At 40.2% G+C, this 12,700-nt stretch overlaps 1 protein-coding gene across 1 annotated transcript in view; it reads left to right on the top strand.

Moving 5' to 3' along the window:
- Positions 1-2,178: 2,178 nt before the first annotated feature.
- The window catches only part of LOC132818851 (molybdopterin synthase catalytic subunit), a 60,512-nt gene continuing 49,990 nt past the window's right edge, over positions 2,179-12,700 (top strand). The window contains exon 1 of the mRNA XM_060829992.1: positions 2,179-2,299. Within this exon, the coding sequence (XP_060685975.1) occupies positions 2,179-2,299 (121 nt within the window). The remainder of the gene's footprint in view (positions 2,300-12,700) is intronic.

Here is a 12,700-nt window from a genome sequence, read left to right as displayed (position 1 = left end):
TAGCAATGATAGTAAATATTTACCGATTTTAACCTTGCACATTGAAAAGTTTTCTGCTTTAACTCAAGCATTTAGGTACCATTGTTGCTTAGTGAGCTTGTATGATTTTACTTTAAAGATAGTTTTAAATAGGTGTAGGATGCCTGGTTCCTGTAGCATATTTTACATCTTCCATCACTAATATTAGAAACATCCTAATGCTTTACAGCTGTTATTTTCTCCCTCAATCTTCCTTTCAGTAAACAATTCTGCTTTGAAGGATTTTGTATCAAGTTTTAAATACAATTTGAAAGGAAGGCTAAAGTTGTAATAGGTCGTACAAGGATAGGTTGAGAGTGCTAGGCCTTTTCTCATTGGAACGGCAAAGGATGAGGGGTGACTTGATAGAGGTTTATAAGATGATCAGGGGAATAGATAGAGTAGACAGTCAGAGACTTTTTCCCTGTGTACAACAGTGTGTTACAAGGGAACATAAATTTAAGGTGAAGGGTGGAAGGTATAGGGGGGATGTCAGGGGTAGGTTCTTTACCCAGAGAGTGGTGGGGGCATGGAACGTGCTGCCTGTGGGAGTGGCATAGTCAGAATCATTGGTGACCTTGAAGTGGAAATTGGATAGGTACATGGATAGGTGCTTAATCTAGGATAAATGTTCGGCACAACATCGTGGGCCAAAGGGCCTGTTCTGTGCTGTATTGTTCTATGTTCTAACAGAATATTTTCTTATGTTTTAACCCAGTGTTCGTATTAAAAATCTTAAAATTACAGATGTTGTGTTAGTTTACAGAATAAAGGTCCCTTGATATTTTGGGAATAAAGGAGCAGACATCTCACTTACTTTCCAAGACTGCATGATAGTTCTATTTAATGTTCACGCATTCTTATCATTCCATTCAGTCATAAATAATGTTAAATTTGTCAAAATTACTTTTATATTTTATATGTAAGATAGTACCGGATCCAGCAGGAAAGGCATTTGAACCATTAATTTTGATCTTATTTAAGTCTTGGAGTTTTCTAGTCTATACAGGATTACGTTCAAGTCATTAATGTTATTGTCACTTCTAAGTAATTGTAGCAGTTTCCCCTCCAAAGAGAATCCAGAGATGATGATGAAGCAACTTTTGTTTCATTGCACTCAGAATTTTCTCATTGTGCAATTAGCAAAATCCTGATGATATGATTATTTGATTCAATTTATTATTGTCACATTGTTAGATGATAGTGAAAAGTATTGTTTTGTGTGCTAGCCAGACAAATTATACCCAACGTAAGTACATCAGGAGAATAGAACTGAGTGCATAATATAGTGTTACAGCTGCAGAGTTGCAGATCAAAGTGAAAACAGACAATCAATATTCAACTTTCATCATTTGACTTCAATACCAGGGACTTTGATAAACAAAAACCTTTTTTCTTTTGACCTAATATTGTTTCTGTGTGACAAACCCAGGTTTAATCACTATCATTTTAATCAAGAGGCACTGAAACTCTCTCTTTGCTCCTCCTTTGTTTATATATTCTTTCAAGTTGCTATTACCTTCTCATCAGGACCTGGAGCTGAAAAGAATGTTGATTCTTCCAATGCTTTCTTCATGGGCCCACCATTTGGATCCTCTGTCAATTGTGAGCTCATCCAAACTATTGCTGTATCTATCCTTCCTCTTACCAAGTCGCATTCACACATCTTGCCTATTCTCACGAACCTGTCTTGGCTCCCAGTCTGCAGCATCTCCATTGGAATTTTCTGAAATAATCCTCATGGGCCTTTGCCCCATACCTATCTCTGTAACTTCCTCAGTCCAACAACCTACAAGATCTTTGCTACTCCAAATCTAGCACCTTACATGTCCCTAACTATCATTAGCTATGCCTTTAGCTACCTAGATTCCAGATGTTCCGTTTTTGAAAACGATGTAGAATATAATTTGTATTGGAAAGTATTTTCCATTATGTTTAATATGTTTATTTACTTGTCAGGAGAGAAGGAACGAAACAATGCACATTAAATATTTAAAGTGTTGAAGTAAACCAAAAAAGGGAATCTTTGGATTATTTTGATGTGCTAATGGACCCTGGTACGGAAGACTCTTAAAGGATAACAATTGATCTGTAGAGACCACTCAGTCAGTCCTGTCACCAGCAAATGAACTTCGTACTTGTTTTCTTTTTCTAGTTACCATGAATGATTTGGAAGATAAACCAAAGGATTTGATAAAAGTGACATATGAGAAACTTTCCACAGATGAAGTTGCAGAAACAGTCAAATCTCCATCTTGTGGAGCAGTTTCTTTGTTTATTGGTAAGTTGTTAAATTGTCTAGCTGGAATTCAAGCACAGTGTAATCAATTACTCACTTCTTTTCCTAGTTATAGATTTTTACTGAATGGAACTGATGAACTCAAGACTTAAGTTTTAAGTATTTTAGTTGACAATATGTGTGTCTTGTGACTATAAAACTGGGTGAATAACCCAAAAGTGAGTTAAAATCCCATAATGCTGAGTTGCTAAATAGTGGAATGGAAAAGTAATCCTGAAAGCTTCTATGTTGTTGTAAAGTCAGAAAAATAACTAGGTGGCTTGCTAGGATATTAAGAGTCACAAGCAAATAAGTTGTAAATAGTCACGACAAAACTGATAACTCAGCGTCAAAAGTATCTGATTGCAGTCTGTAGTCTCCTGGTCAGATATATCCCGTATTCCTTTGATCACATCAAAAGAAAGGATCAACCTTATTTAATATATTCATAGAATGACACAGTACTTCAGGAGATCATTTGGCCAATTGTACCTGTGTCAGCAGCTTAAAAGAAAGATTCACTGTGTTCCATTTGCTTTATCCTCCCCATAACCCTACATTTTCCAATACACATTTTCCCCATTCAAGTTGTTATGATCACGATGGGAAGAATGCATTATCTTTCCCTAGGCCCACAACATCATGGGCCTCAACATAAATTTAGTTATTTGATATGGTTTTTAATGTGGTCAATTGTATGTTTTTCGTATTAGCTGTAAGATTAAGACTCATCAATCAGATTCCAAATACCTGCCTGTGGTACCAATTTGCCCTGTAAAATGGACTTTATGTAGCCCTTGCTTAGTTCACTGTAAAGGAAAAATTCTGGAACCTTTTTTCTGGAACTGTTGTGTCTCCTTGATATCATTTGGCCTTTCTATGACTATTGGAAATGCTACAATATTTACTTCTTCCAAATCATTCCTTGGAGTAAGCCAACTTTGTTTACAGGTAAACTACAGACAACTCCTATATGTACTGTTCCAGATGTTAGTTCACACTTCACGTGCTTGATACAAAGGGATGGCCATATACACCCAGCTAATATCATTCATTAAAAGGTAAAGGCTGTATACAGTCCTCAGGGAAAATGGTTCTTTAGGAAGATTTTAAAAATTCACTCTGCCCATCTGCAAGAACTCAGAACCAGGAGATTGCAACCATAAGACACGCAGCTGAGAAAGATGACAGTTGATGGTCAACAAATCTAATCTCTTTTTCAATCACTCCCACAAACCCGAGAAGGACACAAGATGGGTGTGACTCTTGCCATTTGTAAGGCAGTCTGCTAGAAAAGACTTGCCTTTTCTCAGCAAAAGTTTGGGTGATTCCTGTATCTCTTAGTGTGGCAGTATGAGAAATAACAAGTTACTTTATCTTTTGACAAGAATTCCCCTGAATCACTGTGGTATCTGGTCTCCCTCCCCTGCACTCTCAGCAGTGTTTGTACTTGGCCTCACAGCTGCTGTTAGAGTTACAGTTTGATCTTTCATATTTTGTTGTGGCTCCTTTCTTTGAATCACCCTGATTTTTCCCAATAATAATGACAAATGACCTCGAGCAATCTATACAAAGGTAACATTTGGGACTTCAAATATCACTTCCACCATCTGCACACTTTTTTTTTAAATGGAGCAGCAGACCTGGAGCTGGCATTCCCAGCTGTCCCTTCCCTACCCATCTTGTGTCCTTTTTGGGTTTGTGGGAGTGATGGTAAAAGAGATTGAATTTGTTGACCATCTGTTAATTGTCATCTCTCTCAGCTGCCTGTCTTATGGTTGCAATCTTCTGGTTCTGAGTTCTTGCGAATGGGGAGAGTGAACTTATAAATTCTTCCAAGAGAAACATTTCTCCTGAGGATTACATACAGTCTTTACCTTTTAATGCCTGCATCAAACAGTCAAAATTATTTTCCTTTATGCTTTAACATGGTTGATGGGTTTGTCCTAAATTTCTATCTCTAAAGCTAAGAGATCAGTTTCTATGGTTTCTATGGACACTGTCCAGTTGTCTTTTGGCCACTTCATCTGGTTGGCTCTCTTTTCAAAATAAATTAAAAAAAAATGCTTCTTTGTTCCTTTCATCAAATATTGGAAAGGCATACACAAGCTTAATTTGTTCTCCCAATTGGTCTTGGATTGACTGAGGGCATTTCTCATCAGTATGTTCTCAAGAATCAGATCCTTTTTTTTTGGTGTTGCAACCCCCAAGTCAGTATTCCCTCTATTATTCACTTACTTGTCTTTCTCTTTTCCTTTCCCAAAAGTAAAATGCTCTTTCCTTTTTATTTTTTTTTATCTCCTTTGAATGTTTTATTAGTCTTTGAAGTTAATTGTCTTTCTTGTTTAAGCTTCATCATTTCATTTTTTTATTCACTGTGCTTCTTCTGCAACAAAATTCTTGTTAATTCAATTGTATCATCAACTGAATTATCTTATTTCTCTTTCAGTTTCAAATGCTGCACTATTTTCACTATTATATCTGCTATGTCAGCTCCTGCTTTTAATTCCAATTTTAATTTTCAGCCATTGCTAATATCCTGGTTTTGCAATCCACTCAGGCTTAAAACTTCCAACTCCAGAAGTGTTTTAACAATTGTCAAAGCCATTTGCTTTAATAATTCAAGAGAAACCTGTTACATTTACTTCTGGATCAGTGGTGCTGGAAGAGCACAGCAGTTCAGGCAGCATCCAATGAGCAGCGAAATCGATGTTTCGGGCAAAAGCCCTTCTACCTCTGTTACATTTACTTACCTAGTTGCAATTAAGCAACTTTCAAATAAATGTGGTCCTCATTAGAAATCCTGCTAGAGGCTTCAGTTTTGTTATTACTGAGATGGGAAGAGTGCAGTGTTGTTTTCTAATCTCGCTAATCCACAGATCACAATATCTATTTAAATATTTTGCCCAGTACTTGGTATGATCGGTGGTATGCTTTTTTGCTAAATTAGACTTAGAATAAAAAAAACAACCAAACTTCTTCAATATACGTAATTTTTGATTTTTGTGAAACCAAACCTTTTTCATGAAAGTGTAAGCTGTTTGAAATATGAAAATAAAATTTTTACACTTCCAAATAATCCCAAACATGTGAACAAACAAACACATTGTGTGAATCTATGTAAAAGGGAAAAACATGGATTTATTAGCAAGATTTAAAAAAAGCTTTGTCAATATCTCTGAATTCTTGAAGGCAAAAAAGGTAAGATTTGATATGCTCAACTGACTGACAATCTGACATTCTGGTGCTAGAAGACTGATGTCACTGAACATGTGCATTTGTCTTTGTGGACTTCTGTAGATCCAGTTGGAAATAGCAACAAATTCTTTTGGAGGCTTCTCATGTGAAAGCAGCTGGACTGGGATTTCAGATATTATAATGGACCCATGACAAGGGTCCTTTATCAGTAATAGGACTGAGCTGGAAACTTTTCACAAGATGTGTGTCCAAAAAGAAATGTCGTGATTTCACAAAATTTACCATGTTGTTTCATTCACCTCTTTGAAAGAAAACAATCCAGGTATCTACAATCCTTCAAGTCCACGAAAATGTTTAAATATGAAGCTTTCATAACTGAAAATGTATTCAGTCAGAGGTCAGTTTGCTCAGTTGGCTGGATGTCCGGTTTGTGATGCAGAATGCTGCCAATTGCATGGATTCAATTTCTGCAACAACTGAGGTTACCATGACAGATTCTCCTTCTCAACCTCTTCTCTTGCTTGACGCATTGCGACCTCCAATCAAACCACCACCAGCTGTCTCTGTCTGCTGGGAGAACAGTCCTGTGGTCTGTTAAGACTATGGCAACCTTATTTATTTTCCAATTGTCTTAAGTGCTTAAATCCCTCTTGTCTCCTCACTTCCCTCTCTGTTTGTAAGTTCTTCAGCTCTACAACCCTATGGAATCTCTGCATTTGTCCAATTTTGACTCTTGCACATTCAAACTTTTATGCTTCATCATGGAACACTGTGGTTTCAGCCTTCTTTGTGCTAAACTCCGGAAGTTCCTCCCTTTAAGCTCACTACCTTTTATATGTTTCTGTTATTTCAAGTGACTGGGCATTTGATTATCTGACTCTCAGCTACCTTCTCTCAGCCACCCCTCCACCCATTTATCTCTGCACCCCCAAGGCACCCAGTCTCATTCCTGATGATGGGCTCCGGCCCGAAACGTTGATTTTCTTGCTCCTGACCTGTTGTCTGACCTGTTGTACTTTTTCAGCAACTCACTCTCAACTCTGATCTCCAGCATCTGCAGACCTCACTGTCTCCATCTGACCTAATAGTTCACTATATATGATTCAGTGTTAGACTTTGACAAATTTTGACCATACTTTTCAGTCTGTTTTTACAACATTAAAGTATGCATTTAAGTATCTATTTTGTTCCATGCTGAATTAAAAGAAATCTGGTGAGAGATAAAGCAATTCTACAACAAATACATTAGGCTAACGTTTTCTAACACTACCATATTCAGGCAAGAATTGTGATGTAAAGCCACTCAAACCACAAAGAAAATTACAGCACAAGAAAGGGCCCCTTGGCCCTCCATTCCTGCAGCAATCCAAATCCTGTATCTAAACCTGTCACCTTTTTTCTAAGGGTCTGTATCCCCTTGCTCCCTTCCCGTTCATGTATCTGTTCAGATATATTTTAAATGAGGCTATTGTGCCCTGCTGTATTACCTCCGCTGGCAGCACGTTCCAGGCACTCACCATGTTGTGCTAAAGAACTCTCCATGCATACCTCCCCTAAACTTTTCCCCTCTCACTTTGAACTCGTGACCCCTGGTAATTGAGACACCCACTCTGGGAACGAGCTTCTTGCTATCCACCCTGTCTATACCTCTCATGATTTTGTAAACCTCAATCAGGTCACTCCTCAACCTCCGTCTTTCTAGTGAAAATCTCAATTATTTTCTCTTTAGCGCCCTCTATACCAGGCAACATTGTAGTGAACCTTCTCTGCACCCTCTCCAAATCATCCACACCTTTTTGGTAATGTGGTGACCAGAACTGTACACAGTATTTCAAATGTGGCCAAACCAAAGTCTTATCCAACTGTAACATGACCTGCCAACTCTTGTACTCAATGCCCTGTCTGATGAAGGAAAGCATGCCGTATGCCTTCTTGACCACTCTATTGACTTGCGTTGCCACCTACAGGGAACAATGGACCTGAATACTCCAATCTCTCTGCACATCAATTTTCCCCAGAACTTTCCCATTTACTGTGTAGTTCGCTCTTGAATTGGATCTTCCAAAGTGCATTACCTTGCCTTTGCCCGGATTAAACTCCATCTGCTATTTCTTTGCCCAACTCTCCAATCTATCTATATTCTGCTGTACTCTCTGACTGTCCCCTTCATTATCTGCTACTCCACCAATGTTAGTGCCATCTGCAAATTTGCTAATCACATCACCTCACCTTTTTCCAGATCATTTATGTATATCACAAACAACAGTGGTCCCAGCATGGATCCCTGTGGAACACTACTGGTCACAGGTCTCCATTTTGAGAAACTCCCTTCCACTACTACAGTCCGTCTCCTGTTACCCAGCCAATTCTGTATCCATCTAGCTAGTACACTCTGGACCCCGTGTGACTTCACTTTCTCCATAGCCTACCATGGGGAATCTTATCAAATGCCTGACTGAAGCCCATGTACATGATATGTACAGCCCTTCCCTCATCAATCAATGTTGTCACTTCCTCAAATAATTCTATTGAGTTGGTAAGGTATGACCTTCCCTGCACAAAACCATGTTGTCTATTTCTGATAACCCATTTTCTTCCAAATGGGAATAGATCCAATCCCTCAGTATCTTCTCCATCAGCTTCCCTAACACTGATGTCAGACTCACCCATTTGTAATTACCTGCTTAAACTATCCTCCTCAAACAAGGGGATAGCATTAGCAATTCTCCAGAACTGTGACCTCAATCGTGTTCCAGGACGAGATATCTGATAAGGCCCCAACTATTTTCTCTCTCGCTTCCTTCAGTAACCTGGGTTGGATCCCATCCGGACTTGGGGACTTGCCTACCTTAATGCCTTCTAAAATACCCAATGCTTCCTCCCTCCTTATGCCGACTTGACCTAGAGTGATCAAACATTTATCTTAACTTCAACGTCCATCATGTCCCTCTCCTCAGTGAATATCAATGAAAAGTACTCATTAAGAATTTCACCCATTTTCTCTGACTCCGCATAACTTCTGTCCTTTGTTATTGAATGGGCCAACTGTTTCTCTAATTACTCTCTTGCTCTTTATACGGAGGAATCTCGATTATCTGAATATTGGATTATTCGGCAAGATTGCAAGGTCTCGATGCTGAGCTAAACAATGTTATCCAGCATTCGATTATCCGGAGTTTGATTAACTCAACAAGATACTCCCTGCCAGTGTAATTTGGATAACCGAGGTTCCTAGATATGTGAATAAAAGGCTTTGGGATTTTCCTTAATCCTGTTTGCTCAAAACTTTCAGCCCTCTAAATTCCTCATTTGAGATTACTCCTACATTCCCGATAGTCTTCCAAAGCTTCGTCTGTCTTCAGTCACCTAGACCTTATGTATGCTTCCATTTTCCTCTTAGCTCGTCTAACAATTTCACCTGTCATCCATGGTTCCCTAATTTGCCATTTCTATCCCTCATTTTCACAGGAATATGTCTCTCCTGCACTCTAATCAACCTCCATTTAAAAGCCTTCCACTTATCAAATGTGGATTTACCTTCAAACAGCTGCTCCCAATTTACATTCCGCAGCTCCTGCCGAATATTGGTCTAGTTTTGGCCTTCCCAGTTTAGCATTCTTCCTTTAGGACCACTTCTGTTTTGTCAATGAGTATTCTAAAATTTACAGAATTGTAATCACTATTCCCAAAGTAATCCCATACTGAAACTTCAACCACCTGGCTAGGCTCATTCCCCAACACCATGTTAGGTATGGCCCCTTCCTGAATTGGACTATTTACTACTGATCTAGAAAACTCACCTGGATGCTCCTCTCAAATTCTGCTCCATCTAGACCTCTAACACTAAGTGAATCCCAGTCAATGTTGGAAAATTAAAATCGCCCATCCTCTTTCCATAATCTGTTTGCATGTTTGTAATGTTAGCTCACACTCGCTGTTGGGAGGCCTGGAGTACAGCCCCAACATTGTTACTGCACCCTTTCTATTTCTGAGCTCTGCCCAAATTGCCTCACTGCTCGAATCCTCCATAGTGCCCTCCAGCATAGCTGTGGTATCCTCTTAAACCAGTAATGCAACTCCTCCATCCCTTTTACCTATCTATCCCACCTGAAGCATCTATATCCTGTGATATTTAGTTGCCAATCATGCACTTCCCTCAACCAAGTCCCAGTAATAGCAATAACGTCATACCCTGGTACTAATCAAAGCTTTAAGTTCATCTGCCTTACTTACTACACTTATTGCATTTGTTTTAATGCACCTCAGACCACCAATATCTTTGCTTTCATCATCTGCTCCCTGCCTACTGTTCCCCTTAGTCACGCTGGCTTCATTATCTAGTCCCTTACAGGCTTTAGTTACTACGTCCTTCCTGTCCACCAACCTCTTCATTTGGTTCTCATCCCTCTGCCACATTAGTTTAAACCCTCCACAACATCGTTAGCAAAAGCACCTCCAAGGACATTGGGTTCTAGTCTGACCCAGGTGTAAACTGTCCAGTTTGTAATAGTTCCAACTCCCCAGAACCAGTCCCAGTGTCCCAAATTTGTGAACCATTCTTCCTGCACTGTCTCTCAAGCCATGCATTCATCCTGCTTATTCTTTAATTTCTACTCTGATTAGCACGTGGCACTTGTAGAGATCCTGAGATTACTACCTCTGAGGTCCTACTTTTTAAACTTGGCTCCTAATTCCTAAATTCTGCTTGTAAGACCTCATCCTGTTTTTTTAACCAATATCATTGGTGCCTATGTGCATCACGACAACTGGCTGTTCACCCTCCTTCTTCAGAATGTTCTGCAGCTAAGCTTAGACACTCCTGACCTGTGCATCTGGGAGGCCACATACCATTTGGGAGTCTGGTTTTTGACCACAGAACCGTCTATCTATTCCAATTACAATTGAATCCCCTATGACTATAGCCCTTCCGCTCTTTTTCCCACCCTTCTGTACAGCAGAGCCAGCCACGGTGCCATGAACATGGCTACTGCTGCCTTCCCTACTGCTTCCTTCTACTCCAACAGTATCCAAAACAGTATACTGGTTTTGGAAAGCGATGACCGCAGGGGACACCTGCACTGCCTCCCTGCTATTTCTCTGCCTTTTGGACTCCCATTCCCTTTCTCCCTCAGCAATCCTAATCTGCAGTGTGACCAATTTGCTAAATGTGCTATCCAAGACCCCCTTAGCATCGCATATGCTCCAAAGTGAGTCCATCTGCAGCTCCATTACCATCATGCAATCTAACGAGAGCTGCAGCTGGGCACACTTCTTGCATGTGAAGGAGTCAGGGACATCCCTGAGCTCCCACATTGACCAAGAGTTACTGCTAACTCAACTAACTACACAAAGCAGCTTCATGAACATTCCTATTTTAGCCGTCATGTAGGTCAGCATATGTTTGCAAGAGACCAGGCTGAAACATTTGTAAATGTCTTAAATGTTGAGTTGATAATAATCTCCACAATTTCCTTCAGAAGTCCCCATTATAGATCCCAGCATACAAAGAAAATTTATAGCCCAGGAACAGGCCCTTCGGCCCTCCAAGCCTGTGCCCATCCAAATCCACAGTCTAAACATATCGCCCAATTCCTAAAGATCTGTCTCTCTCTGCTCCCCACCTACTCATGGGTCTGCCCAGATGCATCTTAAATGAAGCTACCATGCCTGCCTCTGCTACCTTTGCTAGCAACTCGTTCCAAGCATCTACCACCCTGTGTGTAAAGTATTTTCCACATGTATCCCCCTAAACTTTTCACCTCTCATTTGAACGCGTAACCTCTCGTTATTGAATCCGTCACCCTGGGAAAAAGCTTATCTCTATCCACCCTGTCTATACCCTTCATGATTTTGTAAACCTCAATCAGGTCCCACCTCAATCTCCTTTTTTCTAGTGAAAACAATTCTAACCTACTCAACCTCTCTTCATAGCTAGCATCTTCCATACCAGGCAACATTCTTGTAAACCTTCTCTGCACCCTCTCCAAAGCGTCCACATCCTTTTGGTAATGTGGTGATCAGAACTGTACACAGTATTCTAAATGCGGCCGAATCAAAGTCTTGTACAATCTTAACATGACCTTCCAGCTCTTATACTCAGTACCCTATCCAATGAAGGCAAGTATACCATATGCCTTCTTGACCACTCTATCCACCTCTGCAGCCCCCTTCAGGGTTCAATGGACTGAACTCCCTGATCTCTCTGCTCATTAACTTTTTCCTAGGCTCTTCTGTTTACAGTATAGTTCGCTCTAGAGCTAGACCTTTCAAAATGCATCGCATCACATTTGCCTGGGTTGAACTCCATCTGACACTTCTCCGCCCAACTCTCCAGTCTATCTATGTCCTCCTGTATTCTTTGACAGTCCCCATGCTTTCTGCTACTCCACCAATCTTCGTATCATCTGCAAATTTACTGATCAGACCAACAATGCCCACTTCCAGATCATTGTTTTTTGTCACCTTTCTTCATTTCGAGAAGCTCCCTTCAACCACTGGTCTCTGTCTCCTGTTGCTCAACCAGTTCTTTATCCACCTAGCTAGAACACTGCACACCATGTGGCTTTATTTTCTCTATTAGTTTACAATGGGGAGCCTTATCAAATGCCTTACTAAAGTACTTGTATATGACATCTACAGCCTTTCCTTCATGTATCACTTCCTCAAAGAACTCTATTAGGTTGGTAAGGCACGATCTCCCCCCCCCCGCACAAAACCATGTTTCCTATCACTGATAAACCCGTTCTGTTCCAAATATAAATAGATTTTATCTCTCATACCTTCTCCAGCAACGTTCCCACCATTGACGTTAGGTCCACTGGTCTGTAGTTACCTGGAATATCTCTACTACCCTTTTTGTACATGGGGACAGCATTAGCAATCTTCCAGTCCTCCGGCACCTCACCTGTGTTTAAGGATGCTATAAAGATATCAGGGCCCTAGCTATTTCCCCTCTCGCGTACCTCCGCAACCTGGGATAGATCCCATCTGGTTCTGGGGATTTGTCAACCTTAATATCTTTTAGGCTACCCAATGCATCTTCTCTCCTTATATCAATGTGATCCAGAGTAAACAAGCTTCTATCTCTAATCTCGACATTCATCATGTCCCTCCTCTCCGTGAACACTGATGAAAGTAATCATTAAGAATCTCGCCCATTTTCTCAGGTTCGACACAACCTTTCTTCCTTATCCTTTAATGGACCAA

The sequence above is a fragment of the Hemiscyllium ocellatum genome, chromosome 1 (assembly GCF_020745735.1).
Source record: "Hemiscyllium ocellatum isolate sHemOce1 chromosome 1, sHemOce1.pat.X.cur, whole genome shotgun sequence".
Lineage (NCBI taxonomy): Eukaryota > Metazoa > Chordata > Chondrichthyes > Orectolobiformes > Hemiscylliidae > Hemiscyllium > Hemiscyllium ocellatum.
Note: the sequence above shows the minus strand (reverse complement) of the source record. Positions and strands in the feature narration are given on the sequence as shown.